Consider the following 18,734-nt stretch of genomic DNA (forward strand, 5'->3'; position numbering starts at 1 on the left):
TCCTCAAAGAACATGTTTATTGGATACAAAATATCGGCATGGTCAAATGTGAAACCAAGTCTGAAATTCCCTCCAAATAATTTCACTATTACAAAATAGAAGTTCCTACCCCAGTGCTATGTTACAAAGTACGCTACCCAGTAGAGCAATTTGGCGGGCTTTCTGACCAACCGCCCAACGCTCCCTCTTCCAAGCGAGAGAATGACCTTGGGTTCCCACAGGACATAATATTTAGACTACCAAAGTTACTTTTCCCCCACTCCCTTTCATGTGGCAAGCTAGAACAACCACGTTGATTGCAGCCAGGTTCATTGTAGAGTTGACAAGTTCATTTAGTGACCATTCAAAGTTACGACAGCACTGAAAAAAGTGACCTACAATTATTTTTCATAGTTATAACCATTGCAGTACCTCCATTGTCATATGATCAAAATTCAGATTCTTGGCAGCTGTCTGATATTTAAGGCGATTGCAGTGTCCTGAATCATGCGTGATCACCTTTTGTAACCTTCTGACACGCAAAGTTAATGGGAAAGCTAGATTCACTTAACAACCATGTTACTAACTTAACTGCAGTGATTCACTTAACAACTGATGTAAATGGGGCAAAACTCAACAATTATTTCGGTTAGCAACAGAAATTTTGGGGTCACACATTGAGGACTACTTATATGTAAACCCAGTGTCTTTTTGAATCTACCAATCCTGGTTGAAAAAAATGGCTATTCCCTTGTCTCTCAGAGCTCTAAACCTGCCAGAGACAGTTCTCTTGCACTCCTTTGAGGAGCAGTGTTGAGTGGCACACTTGTGGGCAATCTCAAGCCTTCTTGTTTGTCCAGACAGGAATTACAACAAGCCGGTCTATTTGCCAACTCTTCATTCTGCTATAATCATCAATCTGCTTTTTGTGGAGTTTGCCATTTCTTCCCCACAAGTCCAGAAAAAGTTAAATAAGATGTTGAAGCAAAAGAGTTATAAATGATTGAAAGGTCCAGACAAATCTGGAATTTTCAAAATTTTACTATAGTATAACAAAAGAGTTGGAAGGATCTTTGGAGGTTTTCTCGTCCAACCCCCTGGACAAGCATGGGACCTTTTCAAACTTTTCTTTAAAATCTCCAGTAAATAAGCAGCTTTTGTGGGAATCAGAATTATTTTGGATATTGTTAAGTGCTTACAAAAATTTGAGACCATAGTATTTAAATTGGATACCAGAAGGACTAAGGATTCCAGTCAAAAAGAAAAAAAAAAGTGCCTTTGGCTTTGATTGGAATTGGGATTTACAAAATGACACAAAACACTATAGCATTTGAAGTATTAAAAGATATCTTTAAAAAATGAGGCCAGAAAACTAGTAGCCGGTGCCTACTTTTATGAATAGACCATGTTTAAAGGATGAAGGATGACAGATGTGAAACAAATTGTGCTTGATGCAGAAATAGTAGAATCAGAAATATTGGATTTTAAAAAGTATGGATTGCAAGACCGAAGTTATTTAAATTAGATATACAAGTGACAAGCCAAGAGAATCGTTTGGAGAAGCTGGCTGAAGTTTTAAAAATTAAGGGGAAGTGCAAATGATAAACCAAGAGGATGACCTGGATGATATCTTTTTATTGTATTTATGTGTTAAGCCCAAAGAAGCCTGTGCAATGGGACAAACAAGAACTGAAGAGAGATCAAATCCTAAGATAATATTTGAATGAATTAAAGATTTTAGATTGTCATAGGTAAAAGGAAAGAATACAAAGTTGGCTTATTTTATCAAGGTCAAAATAAGCCATGTTTTTATGAAATTCTGGCAAACTTTTATAAAACGTCTTGCTAACACAAGGATTGAAAAGTCAATGTTTTATGGATGTGCTTCTAGATAAGGGATAGATTATGGGAAGAAGCAGTATCTGGTTGTAACCTTAAAAAGAGTGAAGAGCTACCTAACTAGTTACAGACAGTATACTGCAATATATATAGGCTGTGAAAGTAGTGAAATATTAGTCAAATTTACTCAAATATCGTGACTAAACATTTGACTAAATCAGGTCTTTCTGTTTTGAGTTAATACTTGATACCAAACTTGAGATTTTTTAAAAAATAAGAATTTATTTATTTGTACTTTTCTCTTGCAGTCAATTGAGAATTTGCCAACAGTTTTTGGAAGCAATCCAAAAGCCCATATTGCAGCGAAGACTGTGTTCCACTTGGCTCATCGACATGGTGATATTTTACGAGAGGGCTGGAAAAACATAATGGAGGCAATGTTGCAACTTTTCAGAGCAGAATTATTGCCAAAAACCATGGTGGAGGTAAAACAAATGACAATAGATGCTAGGATAATTGGGTGAGAGGACAAGGATTTGCCATGCTTGGGCTTTGTTGTATAATCAAAGCGCAAAAAAAAAGCTTAAATGTTTTAAAATGTTTTTTTTTTCAGAATGTTAAATGCTATCTTAAAAAAAAAAACCTATAGATTGGGATTTTATAAAATATAATGACATACAGTTTTGTATTTGAGAGAATGGGGACGTATGCAGGTGAGTGGTACAGGCAGGCCCGAGTTCAGGTGGGTACACAAATGGGTGGGTGTGAGTGTGGGTGAGCTCTATGGAGTATAGGCATAGTTCAGGGGTAGGCAACCTTGGCTCTTTTATGACTGGTGGACTTCAACTCCCAGAATTCCTGAGCCAGCATGGCTCAGCTTGGAAACCTCTCCCTTTCCCCTCAGCATGGCTGGCTCAGGAATTCTGGGAGTTGAAGTCCACGAGTCATAAAAGAGCCAAGATTGCCTACCCCTGGCATAGGTACAAGTGATGATGTAAGGATGCTGTGGAATATGAGATCCCCATGCTACTCATAGTCTCCTCAGGAGAAAAGGCAGCAGGAGCAGTTTGCAAGACCTCCTGTTGACTTTGCAGGGAAGGTTGCAAATGGTGATCACATGATTGTGGGATGCTGCAGTTGTTCGAAATTCAAATCTGTTGCCAAGCATCTGTATCAGGGATGCTGCATGATCAAGGACCATTTATAAGTCTCTTTTGAATGTTGGCTATATTAACGGTTGTAAGCCAAGATCTTCCTGTATTTCTTTTTGAGAAATTTTTAGTTTGTTCAAACAAACAAACAAAAAAGGTTAAAATACAAAACACCAAAATATTTAAAAAAGACAAAAGAATAAAAAACACAACAAAAAAGACATTAAAAAGAAAAAGTGTCATAAGAAAAAGAAAGCAAGACTAACACATATACACATAACTAGTTGAACGCTGATTAATATAATGCAATAATGTTGGTTTCCACCCCTTGCAAAACAGGCCAAAAGAATTTTAACTATTAAACTAGTAAATCTATTTAGAAATTGCTAGCCTGTCATGTGTAAACTACATTAATGTCAAAATAGCCTAAAGAAAAAAACAATAATATTGGGAACAATAGTCAGAGAAAGAGAAGATTGAAATTCCAAAATCCTCTATTAACAACTCATAGAAAATTTACCAGGGCTTCAATCCCAGATCATCCCAAATATTAACCTTAATTGATCCCAGATCAAATTTTTGTTTCTTTATACCAGAGGTCCCCAACCTTTTGGGTACCAGGGACCCGTTCCGTGGAGAGAGATTTTTCCATGGACCGGAGGGGGCGTGGTTTTGGGTGCTACCTACATCTCGCGGATGGGGCTTTGCATGTTTGTGCAGACCGGTTGCTGGCATGCCACAGCCTGGTACTGGTCCACGGACTGGGGGTTGGGGACCCCTGCTTTATACCATCTCTTATCTATTTGTGATTGATTGATATAATAATAATAATAATAATAATAATAATAATAATAATAATAATAGTAATAATATCTGTAATACCATCAAACATCCACATCTGCCTATCCCAGGTCCTTGGTAAGGACTTGATAGGTAGACTAAATGCCAAATCCAGTCTGAACATCTGGCTGACTGTGTGATGATCCATAATAATAATATAATATAATAAGGGTAGTACCAATAGTAATAGGCTCCTTGGGTGCAATCCCAAAACAACTGGAGCACCACTTGAACACCATTGGCATTGACAAATACGCTATTAGTCAATTGCAAAAGGCGGCCTTACTAGGAACTGCTTCCATCCTGCGACGATAATCTGTAATACCATCAAACATCCACATCTGCCTATCCCAGGTCCTGGGTAAGGACTCGATAGGTAGACAAAATGCCAAATCCAGTCTGAACATCTGGCTGACTGTGCGATGATGCATAATAGTAATAATAATAATAATATTGGAAGGGAGGTCATCTAGTCCAACCCCCTGCTCAGGCAGGAAACCTTATACCATTCACTGTTTCTGGAGGCAGGTTGTTCCACTGGTTAATTGTTCTAACTGTCAGGAAGTTTCTCCTTAGTTCTAGGTTGCTTCTCTCCTTGATTAGTTTCCATCTGTTGCTTCTTGTCCTGCCTTCAGGTGCTTTGGGGAATAGCTTGACTCCCTCTGCTTTGGAGCAGCCCCTGAGATATTGGAACACTGCTATCATGTCCCCCCTCGTCCTTCTCTTCCTTAAACTAGACATACCCAATTCCAGCAACCGTTCCTTGTATGCTTTAGCCTCCAGTCCCCTAATCATCTTTGTTGCTCTTCCCTGTACTCTTTCTAGAGTCTCAGCATCTTTTTCACATCGTGGTGACCAAAACTGGGTGCAGTATTCCAAGTGTGGCCTTACCAAGGCCTTGTAAAGTGGTATTAACACTTCGCATAATCTTGATTCTATCCCTCTGTTATTGCAGCCTAGCACTGTGTTGGCTTTTTTGGCAGCTGCAGCCCATTGTTGGCTCATATTTAAGTGATTGATATAATAAGTCCAATATCCAAAGCCCATCTATCTTCCCCCGAAAAACAGATGAGGTCATTCCTGAATTAGATGTATTAAGTCCATTTCCCATTCTCCTTCAAACCCCTTTAAAAAAAAAATCATTTGCTACTTGTCCATCCAGAGAGTTCTCTCCTATTATATAAAAGCACAGTTGCTAATCAGACTCTGTTTTCCCGCTTGAATGCCAGCCCCCTTCTCCTTTTCTGTAATCTGATATGTTGTTGCTCAAAGCAGGGAGCAAGCGAAGAAGGCAGAGAAAATATTTTCTGGTTGTTTTAATCCAAAACGTTTTTGCAGGTTAATAAAATACAAATCCAGAGTCATACGGAAAGCAGGAATGGATAAGAGCAGTCAAAAAAAATCAAAGAAAGAAAGCAAAAAAGGAAGCAGAAAGAATCCAGCAGAGGTTGAAATAAATCAGCCTTCAGCCAGCCAATTAAGCTTGAAAGATAAGAACAAAAACAAAAGTTAGCAGCTGTTTGCTGTCACTGCCTCATAACATTGTAAGATTGAAGTTACAGTAAACTTATATATATATATATATTTTAATCTCTCAAATGCATTACTGAAAAAGAGCACCTCTTTTTCAATTTAAAAAGGAAAGGAAACAAGAGTCTATAAATTAACCCCATTATAATTTTTAAAAACTCTTATCTCTGAAAACCATTTTCATTATGTATCCGAATTCATAATATCTTGCAAGCTCTGAGACCTGTGACTGCCAGATAAAAGTGGAGTTTGTGAACACATACAGATGATAGAGCTATTTTGACAGAAAAGTGCTTGCCACAGGTAACGAACGATATTTCTCCTTTGCCAGAAAGCAAATCAGAAATTGTGCTGTGGTCTTCTGATCTAAATTAACCACAGCCCTGTCATATTGAGGAGGCTCCACAGAACCCCAAGACTGGTTTTATTATTGCTATGCTTTTATCTTTCAGTGCCTATTATTTTAGTGGCCTTTTTCAAAATCATTTTAGGGATGTGTTTCTGTGTGTGTGTCTCTGTACGCATGCAGGTGTTTGCAGTATGCACTAATAATGCAGTGAAAAGCGATATTGGAATAGTTTAATACAATACATTGTAAAGTAGTAATTTATTGATTTGATCTACAGGTTGAAGATTTTGTAGATCCCAATGGCAAGGTCTCTCTTCAGCGAGAAGAAACCCCTTCTAATCGGTGGGTAACCCAGATAACGGAATAGATTGGCAGAAAAGCGTGAACTTCTATATTTGTATATAAAAGTATTAGATATTAGAGAAAATAGGTGGAATCTATATCACATAGTGCAAATTTCTCTTTGTTAGATTCCAACCAGCAGGCATAGCCTTTTGTCTGTTTCACAGTTTTTGTCTATATCTAATGTTCTGTGTCTCCTGAGGATGTTTTATCCCCATTGAGATGTTTGAGATTCCTCTATACCTCCATTAATTTGATAGCATTTGTTTGTACATTTGCAATCCTTGGACTTCTAATAAAGTTGCTGATACATCTCTCTCGTGAATAAATTGGAGCATTTTGGCTGCATTAGATTTGGGCCTCTGATACTGAGTTCTATTTGCAAGTTTCTCCTTCCTCCTCTATCTATAACAGTGGTTCTCCACCTGTGGGTCGGGACCCCATTTGGGGTCGAACGACCATTTCATGGGGGTCGCCAAACAACGCAGTCCGCCATTTTTTTCCCCTTTTCCTTAGTTGTGCTACTCCCTTTTATTCTATTGGCTTTTGAAAGCCAATAGAATAGACTCTCTTGAATAGAGTCTAATTCTATTGGCTTTCAAAAGCCAATAGGAATTGTCCAGGCTGACTGCCCTGCTGAGCCCGCCAAAAGTCCCATTCTGCAAACGGTGCTGCACCAGTTGAGTAGTCCTCGACTTATGACCGGTTGGGGGTCGTGGCATTAAAAAGGTTGAGAACCACTGATCTATAAAGCATGTTTTTTTGTTTTGTTTTTTGTCTTTTGTAGGGGAGAGTCTACAGTGCTCATTTTTGTTAACTGGCTGACACTCAGTGGCACAGAACAATCTGGTATGAGAGGACCATCCACAGAGAATCAGGAAGCAAAGAGAATGGCCCTGGAGTGTATAAAGGTAATTTGGGTTCGGATAAAAGATAACGGCATATAGAGTAGAACATCAAATCTTTAATCCACTGAGTAATTGTGGCCATAAATGTTTCTTTCCCTTGTTGACGGACAGATCTTTTTTGAGTAAAGATTTTATTGATTTTTTTTTTCATCAACATATGTTAATTTTTCCAATCAACAAGTTGTCTGGAGTTTGCTATGCTAATACATGTTCAATTCCTAATCCTTCATTCTTTCCTCTAGCCAAGAATAAAATAGGTTCCAAATTTGATAGTAGTCTGTATCTTCTTTATCTTTCAACCTCATAGTTAAACTGTCCATCTCTGCACATTCCAATATTTTCCTGGTTATTTCTTCTTCTGATGGCAGTCCTTCATTCTTCCAGTATTGTGCAAAAATTATTCTCGTTGCTGTAGTAATGTGTAAAATTAAATGTAATTTCTGCTTATTGGTCTTTTCAGGCATAGTACCTAGTAAAAAAAGTTCAGGTTTAAAATCTACTTGTTCGCCCAATATTTTTTCTAACCACATATGTATCTTTCTCCAGTAAGCCTTTGCCTTACCACATGTCCACCAAATGTGATACTACGTGCCTATGTTATGTTTACATTTCCAACATCTATCTGACATATTTTTAAACATTTTTGCTAATCTTGCTGGTGGCAAGTGCCATTTAGAAAACATTTTATACAGATTTTCTTTGTATGAGGTTGACATTGTTAATTTGTACTTTCTCTCCCATAACATTTGCCATTTTTCTAATTCTATATTATAACCAACAATTTTTGCCCATCTTGTCATTGTTTCTTTCACTTGTTCACTTTCCATATCCAAAATTAACAAAAAGTTATACATTTTCTTGATTAATTTCTCATCTGAGGTTAACAAAATCTTATCAAACGCAGTTTGATCCTTATAAAATCCATACATTTTTACATCTTTTTCATATCTACTTTGTATCTGTAAATGTGCCCACCAGGACAAGTTAATTCCCTGATTTTCCAGTTCTTGTTTAGATTTTAATTTCCCATCAATATCTAGAATATCTTTATATGTCCATATTTTTTCAAAGTCTACCAAGTTCGGATGTATAAATGCCTCCATCGTTGATAACCACCCTGGAATTTTTAAATATATTTTAGCTTTAATTTTTTCCCATACTGTTGACAAGGCATTTCTTATAAAATGATTTTGAAAGTACTTATGGACTCTATTTTTCCCATACCATAAGAAAGCGTGCCACCCCAATTGTAAATCATGTCCCTCTAAATACAGTAACCTTTTATTTCTAAGTGTTATTCACTCTTTCACCCATGTTAACACAGATGCTTGGTAATACAACGTCCATTCCGGCAACCCAAAACCTCCATTTTCCTTAGCATCTTGTAATGTTTTCATCTTAATTCTAGCTTTTTTCCCCTGCCAAATAAAGTTTAAAACCAATGAATTTAAATCTTGAAAGAATTTTCTCTCAAGTTTTATCGGAATCATTTGAAATAGAAATAAAATCTTCGGCAACACATTCATTTTTACTGTAGCAATTCTTCCTAATATTGACAGCTGCAGATTTTTCCGTCTTTCCAAGTCTAGCTGTATTTGCTTCAATAATTTTATATAATTGTCTTCTTTTATTGACAAACACTTAGCCGAAAGATGAATACCTAAATATTTAATTTTTTTCATTATTTGTACCTCTGTTTTCTCTAGTATTTGCCTTTTTTGTTTATCTGTGAGGTTCTTTACTATTACTTTAGTTTTTTCTTTATTCATTTTTAGTCCTGCCATTTCTCCATATTCTTCTATCTTTCCCCATAGTTTAGGAATCATCTCTAAAGGTTCTTCCAAGATAAACACTAAATCATCAGCAAATGCTTGTAACTTATATGTTTCATCTTTTATTTTCAATCCTTTAATTTCTGTGTCCTGTCTTATCCTTCTATTTAATACTTCCAAAGTAAAGATAAATAATAATGGAGATAGTGGACACCCTTGTCTCGTACCTTTTCTTATCTCAAAGCTCTCAGTATAATCTCCATTCACTATCACTTTTGCTGTCTGGTTGCTATATATTGTTTTTATCGTATTTGTAAAATTCTTTCCAAAATGTATTATTTGTAATTGCTGAACCATAAATTGCCAGGAAACGTTATCAAACGCTTCTTGGGCATCTAAAAACACTAGTGCTAATTGTTTCCCTGGGTGTAATTCATAATATTCTAATACGTCCATTATCAGCCTTAAATTGTTTTTAATTTGTCTCTTCGGTAAAAAGCCGTTTTGATCTGGATGTATAAATTCAACTAAGTATTTTTTCAATCTCTCTGCCATTATTGAAGTAAAAAATTTGTAATCTACATTGAGTAATGAAATCGGTCTATAGTTCTTAATATACGTCAAGTCTGAATCTTCTTTTGGTATCAAGGTAATATTTGCTTCTATCCATGTATTTGGAAGTTTGGCCTCTAACAATAGTCCATTACAAACATCTTTCAGTGGTTCGCTTAATGTATCTTGTAGATTTTTATAAAGTTCCGCCGGTAGCCCATCTGGGCCTGGTGTTTTCCCATTCTTTTGTCGTTTTGTAGCCTCTAATATCTCCATCATTGTTATTCTTTCTTCTAGCATAGTTTTGAATGTCTCTGGAATTTTTGGCAATTTACTTTCTTCTAGATCAGTGGTTCTCAACCTGTGGGTCGGGACCCCATTTGGGGTCGAATGACCATTTCATGGGGGTCACCAAACCATGCTGTCTGCCATTTTTTTCCATTTTCCCTAGCTGTCCTACTCCCTCTTATTGGTGGCCACACCCACTTGGGGGTCACCACAACATGGGGAACTGTATTATGGGGTCACGGCATTAGAAAGGTTGAGAATCACTGTTCTAGATATTGAGCAATTCTCTCTCTTACAGCCTCCTCTTTACCATACAATTCTTCATAATATTTCTTAATTATCTTTTTTATTTGTTCCTTTTTAAATTGTAAACAACCTTTCCCATCTACTAAATTATGTATTATTTTCTTCTCCTGTTTTTTGAGCTTATAAGCTAGCCATCTTCCTGGCTTATTAGCATTTTCGAAGAAATTTTGTTTTGCTCTCTTTATTTGTTCCGCCAATTTTTCTGAGTCCAACAAATTCAGCTTACATTTTATTATTTCCATTTCTCTTTTCTGTGGATTTTGTTGTAATTCTGTCTCTAACTTTCTAAATTTTTCTTTTAATAATAAATATTTCTGTCTTCTCTGTTTATTTTTCTTTGCCATATATGTTATAGCTATACCTCTAAAATACGCTTTAGCTGTATCCCATACATTTTGTAGTGATGTATCTTCTTCTTTATTTTCTTTAAAGAAGAATTCCATTTCTCTTTTCGCCAACTCTATGAATTCTTTGTCTTTTAGTATAGATTGATTTAAAATCCATCTTGTTTTTTTTTTGTATTCCTTTCCATGTCGCTTTTAAAGGTTTATGATCTGCCCATGTGCCTATTTCTGTCTCAATTTCCTGTATGTCCATCTTTAATTCAGAAGTCATCCAAATCATGTCAATTCTTGACCAAGATTTATGGCTATTTGAGTAAAAGGTATATTGTCGATTTTGAGGGTTGGTTTCTCTCCAGACATCTTGTATTCCAATTTCTTCTGCCATATCAAAGAATGTTTTGGGTAGTCTTCTTCTTACGGGTTTTCCTGTTTTGCTACTGTTGTGATTCATTGTTTCATCTACTATCGCATTAAAGTCTCTTATTAAACAAATATTTTGGTATTCCATTTCTGTTAATTTCCTGTGTAATCTTTGATAAAATTGTTCTTGACTATCCTTTGGGGCATAAATTGCCACTAACAGTATTTGTTTTTGATGTAAATATATTTCAATCATTACAATTCTTCCTTCTTCATCTGAATATATTAATTTAGAATCTATTGTCTCTTTAACGTATACCGCCACCCCTCGTTTCTTTTGTTGTGCTGATGTATAATGAAGCTTCCCCATTTTCGGGTATTCCAACAATTTATAATGTTGTTTTTTTTATGTGTGTCTCTTGTAAACAGATTATATCTATATTTAATTTCTGAAGTTTCCTAAAAATTTTATTTCTTTTTATTGGGGAGTTTAATCCATTTACGTTTACCGAACAAATTTCATTTTTTTTCTCCATTTCCTCTTTCATTACTTATATTTTGGTCTAGTCCAGTGGTTCTCAACCTGTGGGTCGGGACCCCATTTGAGGTCGAACGACCATTTCACGGGGGTCGCCAAACAAGGCTGTCCGCCATTTTTTTCCCCTTTGGCCACACCCCTGGCACCCGGTGATGTATAAGTGATTGGGGGTCACCACAACATAGGGAACTGTATTATGGGGTCGCGGCATTAGAAAGGCTGAGAACCACTGGTCTAGTCGATCTTGTAGTCCTTTGTTCTCTGGCAGTTCCTTCTCCTTCACCTGTTTGTTCACCTTTCTCCTTCTCTTGCTCTGCTTGTGCCGTTGCTCCTTGGGCCGTCTCTCCCATCTGCTTATCCTCTTGTTGTTGATACAGTCCTTCATCCAAAATTACTCTGTTTCTTACTTCAAAGTCCTCTGCTTTCCAAATTGTGTCCAGTCGATATTTTGTGTTATTCCAGTTTATTATTTATTTATTTATTTATTTTATGAGACTTATATACCGCTTTAAGTGCAAGCACTCTCTAAGCGGTGTACACCAGTAAGCAATGTATATATATATATTTACATTGCCCCCAACAATCTGGGTCCTCATTTTACCTACCCCGGAAGGATGGAAGGCTGAGTCAACCTTGAGCCGGTGAGATTTGAACCGCTGACCTGCTGAACAGTCAGCTAAAGTGGCCTGCAGTACTGCACTCTAACTGCTGCGCCATCTCGGCTCATTCTGGCATTAGCCATCTGAAATTTATGCCTTTGGCAATCAATTTTGTAGTTAGAAAATGGTAGTGTCTCCGGCTATCCCTTGCTCTCTTGGGGTATCTGTTTTAGGACCACAATTTCTTTATTTTTATACTGTAAGGGTTCCTCTCTCACTTTTCTCAGTACTTCATCTCTTGTTGATTTCTTCATGAACCTCACAGGCACTTCTCTTGGTAATCTGTTTTTTCTTGCATAGCTTGAATTCAGATGGAATATTTGCAGATCTCTTAGCACTGAGAAGTGATGGATCTGATTCTACAGTTCAACTGTCAGTGTCCATGTTCGAAAGAACATGTACACCTGAAAATATGAAACCGTGTCTCAACGTCAGATTATGATGTGTAGTTATAAAGTGATGGTTTTAAAAGATTGGAAATAGATATTTTAATTGTCCCAAAGGTGCTCTTTCAGGAGGCAACTGGACTTTCTTGTTTTTCTTTGAAGACGTTTCGCTTCTCATCCAAGAAACTTTTTCAGCTCTTGACTAGATGGTGGGGAATGGAAGGATTTATATTCCTTGCAGACAGCTGGTCATTTGCATTCTTTTAGAGCAGTGGTTCTCAACCTTTTTAATGCCGCGACCCCCAACTGGTCGTAAGTCGAGGACTACTCAACTGGTGCAGCACCGTTTGCAGAATGGGACTTTTGGCGGGCTCAGCAGGGCAGAGACAGCCTTTCCTATTGGCTTTTGAAAGCCAATAGAATTAGACTCTATTCAAGAGAGTCTATTCTATTGGCTTTCAAAAGCCAATAGAATAAAAGGGAGTAGCACAGCTAAGGAAAAGGGGGGAAAAATGGCGGACTGCGTTGTTTGGCGACCCCTGTGAAATGGTCGTTCGACCACAAATGGGGTCCTGACCCACAGGTTGAGAACCACTGTTTTAGAGAGTCGTGGAGGCCATTTGGAGGTTTACCTGTGTCCTCAGGGTCACCTGAGTACTAAAAATGTGTGTGGAGCCTTCTTGGCTGCAGAATGTTTTCTGCTGTTGGAGGTGAGTCCAGTGGTGGGATTCAAATACCTGAACTTCCAGTTCTCTGTGTGGATACAGGCTTGGGCCTCTAAGGCCTAGAACGGACTTCTGGAAGTGGACATCTGTAAACCTCTTAGGGAGGGTTGTAAAGCACTGTGAAGCAGTATATAAGTCTAAGTCAGTGTTTCTCAACCTTGACAATTTTAAGGCATGTGGACTTCAACTCCCAGAATTCCACAGCCAGGATTGCTGGCTGTGGAATTCTGGGAGTTGAAGTCCACATGCCTTAAAATTGTCAAGGTTGAGAAACACTGGTCTAAGTGCTACTGCTATTGCTATTAATTTCTTGAGAAAAAGATGCTGGATTCAGACCAAGGAGTCCTTCCTCCTAAAATTAGTATGGGGTATTAATAAAGAGGCAGTATATTCTAGAACTTTGTGGACCCTTAAGGTGTTTATACTATGTATATTTTACAAGGTCTGCCGTATGAGATTAATACTTTATTTGTCTTCTAATTTTCCACTTTACAGCAATGTGATCCAGAGAAGTTAATCACTGAGAGCAAGTTTCTGCAACTTGAGTCCCTGCAGGAATTAATGAAGGTGAGGCTTGAGTTAGCCTTTCAGGCAGATGAGAAATGAACCCGTTGCAGAGATTTGAGAAAACTTACTCTGACTAATGAGATGTCATTGCTCATTTTGGATGGATTTGTATGGCTTGCATATTAAAATAAGAAAATAATTGCTAGCTTAGAGTTCTATCCCCCTAGAAATTACTTGGTGCTACATTGTCTATTTTGGTTTCATTTTCTTTCAGAGATAAACAATTACCGTGCTTAGCTTTCTGCTATTGTGTTTCCCCCATAATAAGACCCACCCAGGAAATAAGTCCTAGCGTGATTTTTGGGGATGGGCCTAATATAAGCCCTACCCCAAAAATAAGCCCGGGGTGGGGGGGTGGACGTGGCCAGCACAAGAGGTGGGAGTATGCGAAGGTCGACACTGTCCGACAGTAGCCATAACCCGCTGGCCCCTTGACGCAGCGTAGGTAAGTCCGAGCCAGGTGGCCGCGCAGCACATCCCGATATCCTGCTTCCTACCACTTCTGCCTCTGCGCTTGGACTTACGTGCACTGCGCCAAGGGGCTGGTGGGCTGTGGCTGTTGCTGGACACTGTTGGCCTCCGTGTGCTTGATGACTCTTGTGCATTTGCTGGAGTTGGGTTTGACTTAGAAGCCAAAAACCCCAAACAATCTGTTTCGCCAGGGTTGAGTCACAGTTGGTTCCTCCCTATCCAGACCTAATGTACAGCCTCCCAGCACTCGGTCAGCACTATGACAGCATCACCTGCCCAGCCAGAGGTGGAGATGTATAATTCATGCTGTGAATCACCTCCCTGAGTCGTTTCATGTAAATGTTAGGAAGAGAGGAGTGGGACCTGAGCCCTAGGCCTTGACCTCTCTCCCCAACTAATACCAACTGAAACTGGCCAAAGAAGAAAGGAAGGGAACCACCTCACACTGCCAAACTCCGAAGACAGCTCAGAGAGACAATCCTACTGTTGGGATTATCCAGGAGGGCCAAGATAATTGTAGCACCTCTCCAAAGGACATCTGCACATGTCTCAGGACTGTCCCTTAGCCTGAACCCAGCCTCAAAGGGGTCCAAATAGTCTGCTTCATGACTCTCTATGGCTGAACACCAACCACCTTGTCAACAGCCTTCCCTAAAAAGGGGAGGTTGGAGACTTGATCAAAGCGGTCTAAAACAGTTGAGAAAGAGCTATAACCCCACGTCCTTCAAAGAAGGCTGTACCATCCCATCCTGCAAGAAAAGCATTAATCACCACTTTGACCCAACACGCCACCTCTCAGGAGGCTTCAACCAATCAGGAGAGCCATGGGCCCAGAACAGAAATGATGACACAGCCACAAGTTCCTTGTTCACTTCTTTAGGACCGGCTAACTCGAATTCTTTCCAAACGACAGACCTCAAAACGCTGGTCACTTTCCAAGGATTTGTCCACTACAGTCCAACAGAGTGAAGTTGAGTAGCTTTTTCTAGCACAGTGGTTCTCAACCTTTTTAATGCTGCGACCCCCAACCGGTCGTAAGTCGAGGACTACTCAACCGATTATAATTCGAGGACTACTCAACTGGTGAAGCACCATTTGCAGAATGGGACTTTTGGCGGGCTCAGCCCGGCAGAGACAGCCTGGACAATTCCTATTGGCTTTTGAAAGCCAATAGAATTAGATTCTATTCAAGAGAGTCTATTCTATTGGCTTTCAAAAGCCAATAGAATAAAAGGGAGTAGCACAGCTAAGGAAAAGGGGGAAAAAATGGCGAACTGCGTTGTTTGGCGACCCCTGTGAAATGGTCGTTCGATCCCAAATGGGGTCCCGACCCACAGGTTGAGAACCACTGTTCTAGCAGATGCTAAGAATATTCCTCACAGTACTCTTATAACAGCTCCCTTGGCTCCTCTTTATCCAGGATGGACCTGGACACCTATAATCACTGCTTTTATGCTATTGAGGTGATAATATTTTTAAAATGAGTTTGGTTCTTGTGAGCTATTGGCATCTTCCAAATCAGAGGAGCTGACAAATGTTAAAAAATAAATGTATAATACTACGCCTACAAAACTTTGTTTGATTTTTCATTTCCGTGATCGTTGCAGCAGCTTATTGTATCTGTTCTCACTTTTGTACAATGTTAAATATATGAATATTCTTTGGCTGCTCCAGGCTCTCATATCTGTGTCTCCCGATGAGGAAACGTATGATGAAGACGACTGTGCTTTCTGTTTGGAGATGCTTCTGAGAATTGTGCTGGAAAATAGGTGAGCCCATTTCACCTTTCGATTTGGTAAAAGTGTTGAGAACTTCTCATTTTACTTGATAGCATTCTTCAAACTGGAAACTCAGGTAAATTGTCGGGTTGAAGAATATCCCAAACAGCAATCAAATTTGATTATTTCATTCTTAACGCCATGGAGAAAATCTATATTGTCACTAAGAGTCTGTAATGACTTGTTGATACATAATGAGGGAGCTGTGTTGGTGAGATTTTTGTATCAAAATCTGCTTGATCTCCTCCAATCTGTCCCCAAATATGACCCATTTCTTAGGGTGAAGCTGACTTCTAAGAGATCTCTTTCCACTAATTACTGATAGTCCTTTATTTACAACTGTAATTGAATCCAGAATTATGTTTGTTAGTCGTGCCAGTTTTAAATGGTTCACCCCATGACCTCACTGGATTTTACAATCCCTTTTCCTGCAGTTGTTAAGTGTCTTTTTTGCAGGTCATTGTTTGTAGTGGGTGCTTTTTGCCAGAAAGCTGAAATAAATGCTGGTTTCCAGCAAAAACTTGTAAATAACTGTCATATAACTGCAAGACACTGCAAACAGCCATAAGTGCACTGAGCATTCAAAATGTGATCGTGTGATTGCAGGCCAGCTATTGGAACTTTATTCTGGTCATAAGTAGTCCTGGGGAGGTTTGTCGTAACTTCAAATGGCTGCTAAGCAACTCATCATAAATTGAGGACTACCTGTATAAAATTAACAACAGTCACCACATAAGACGACAACATGGGCTAATTTCCACTTAGAAAACAATCATAAGTGCAGATAGTCTAGTAAGATTACACATTGATTAATTGATTGTCTGAGACCTGTCGTAGACTTTTAAAAATCCATCACACTGTTAGTACATGAATAAATATGTGTATGTCTATGTGTATCTTACATAGATTAATACATGTATTAATTATGTGCTGTACTTTATATGCATACACGTATGGTTACACTCCCACATAAAAGCGGAAAACCCTGTAAAATTAACATTTCACCGAAGGGACAAAACTGTTCATATAAGCTAAGGAGTTAAATGGAAATTTCTCTACAGATACATTTGAGTATTGATCATTTAATACAAATACATCAGATATCTCAATCTCACTATAAATTTATCAAGCTAAAGACCAAGTGTATTTGTCCTAATCACCAGCATATGTAATTAATATTACAATATTGGCATCGTACTAAAATCTTGTACTAAAAAGCAAGAGAAAAAGTCTTTATCAACTAGCTGATAACATTTCTCAAGAAGAATTTCTAGCTAGGCATTATATAGAAAAGCAGATGTTATCTCTTTAATTGATAAGGAACTGAATGCAATTAATGATAAATTGAGCTTTCTTTAAAGTTATTATATCTATCCAAAAGTAACCCTATAATAACTAAGAAAATTAACATCAAACTCACTCCTACAAACAGTTCAAGAGATATTCAGTACTTTCTCCAAACATCACAATTTATGCTTACCATTTGTAATAACAGTCATAAATGAATACCAAATGCTAATAATTAAGATACTCACAGGAAAGTAATTCTTTCTCTTAATGTATTGTTGCATATTTCACTCCCTCAAGCGGACTTAAGATTGTAAATACCTGTTTACAGTTTCTGTCTACAACAACCTGGCATTGAATATAGCTAGTGATTTTAATCATTATCCTCTGGCATTCAGAATGCTATGATTAAAATTTGAACCAAACATCTTATTTTCAGCTGCAATACCAAATCGCTCCACTAACCTTGAGATATAGACTGACACTTATTTGGTGACAGTACCAGTTTGGTGTTAACATTGGATGGATGGGACAAATAATCTATTTTTCTGTCAGCAGAATTATTGCTGGCTGGCATTGATTAGTAGACCCTAATTTTGGTTAAATTATTTATTTGATTTGTAGCTTGCCTTTATTTTGTACAACTCAAGGCAGTGTACATAATGGAAAGATTGAGGGCAATAGAAGAAGGGGACGACAGAGAATGAGATAGCTGGATGGAGTCACTGAAGCAGTAGGTGTGAACTTAAATGTATTCCAGAAGATGGTAGAGGACAGGAAGACCTGGAGGAATGTTGTTCATGGGGTCGCGATGGGTCGGACACGATTTCGCAATTAACAACAACAAAATTTCTTCTGCAGCAGCAACTTCTGAGTTGGGCTAAGAGTGGCTGTCCCAAAATCACACAGCTGGCTTCCATGCTTTAATGAAAGACCAACACTTACAGTCTCCTAATTAAGGGCAGCACCTAAACCAAATTGGCTTTTAGTAAACTGTTCACATACATTGATCACACATTCCAACTATCAGCTGCCTAGAATAAAGCCTGCGTTTTGGTTTATCTTTTCCCCCACAATACTCTTTTTCTTTCTATAGGGATCGTGTGACCTTCGTTTGGCAGGCAATGCGAGATCACCTTTACCATTTATGTGTTAATGCTATGGAATACTGTTGTCTAGTGGAAAGAGCAGTAGTGGGACTGTTGAGACTGGCCATCCGACTTCTGCGCAGAGAAGAAATAAGTGCCCAGGTAAATACAGCTCTGTGTGATGAGTTAGTTTTCTGAAGGGACTGATTTCATGGTGTCTCTGTAGTGTTAGCTCCTTTGTTATCTTTATGGTCATGGTTCATGCTCATGGCCTCCATACCCACACAATAAATTACTGGGAATGTTCCAATAATAAAAGTATCGTCAGAACGTATGTTAAGGGTAGAATTCCTACCTTTCCTTTTGTTTTGTTTTTTGTTTTGACCATCGCAAGAAAAGTATTTCCAGAATTTTTGCATGTTCTTTCAGGACATCTATTGGACATAGTCACAGTTTCTGGAGTTTATGGATGAGTCACTAATGATTTAGAAAGTGCTGAATTTGCCGTTGAATGGGTACTCCCTCTACTTGTTTTGCTTGTGACAGAGGCACGTTAAGGAATTTTGTCCCGTTGTCATCTCTCTCCCTCCCCCCCCCTCTCTCTCTCTCTTTTGCAAAATAGGCTGACTTTTTTAGAGGACGTGTGTACTTAAATTTCAGCTTCTGAGCAAGGTA

At 38.3% G+C, this 18,734-nt stretch overlaps 1 protein-coding gene across 6 annotated transcripts in view; it reads left to right on the top strand.

Annotated features, from left to right (window-relative positions):
* Positions 1-18,734, top strand: part of GBF1 (golgi brefeldin A resistant guanine nucleotide exchange factor 1) — a 123,038-nt gene that overhangs the window by 75,168 nt on the left and 29,136 nt on the right. For all 6 annotated transcript variants that reach the window (XM_039360044.1, XM_039360043.1, XM_039360046.1 and 3 more), the window contains exons 24-29: positions 2,127-2,303; positions 5,966-6,030; positions 6,818-6,941; positions 13,364-13,435; positions 15,581-15,675; positions 18,068-18,221. In XM_039360044.1, the coding sequence (XP_039215978.1) occupies positions 2,127-2,303; positions 5,966-6,030; positions 6,818-6,941; positions 13,364-13,435; positions 15,581-15,675; positions 18,068-18,221 (687 nt within the window). The remainder of the gene's footprint in view (positions 1-2,126; positions 2,304-5,965; positions 6,031-6,817; positions 6,942-13,363; positions 13,436-15,580; positions 15,676-18,067; positions 18,222-18,734) is intronic.

This window comes from Crotalus tigris, unplaced genomic scaffold (genome assembly GCF_016545835.1).
Source record: "Crotalus tigris isolate CLP2741 ecotype Arizona unplaced genomic scaffold, ASM1654583v1 scf7180000019147.1630427, whole genome shotgun sequence".
NCBI classification, from domain to species: domain Eukaryota; kingdom Metazoa; phylum Chordata; class Lepidosauria; order Squamata; family Viperidae; genus Crotalus; species Crotalus tigris.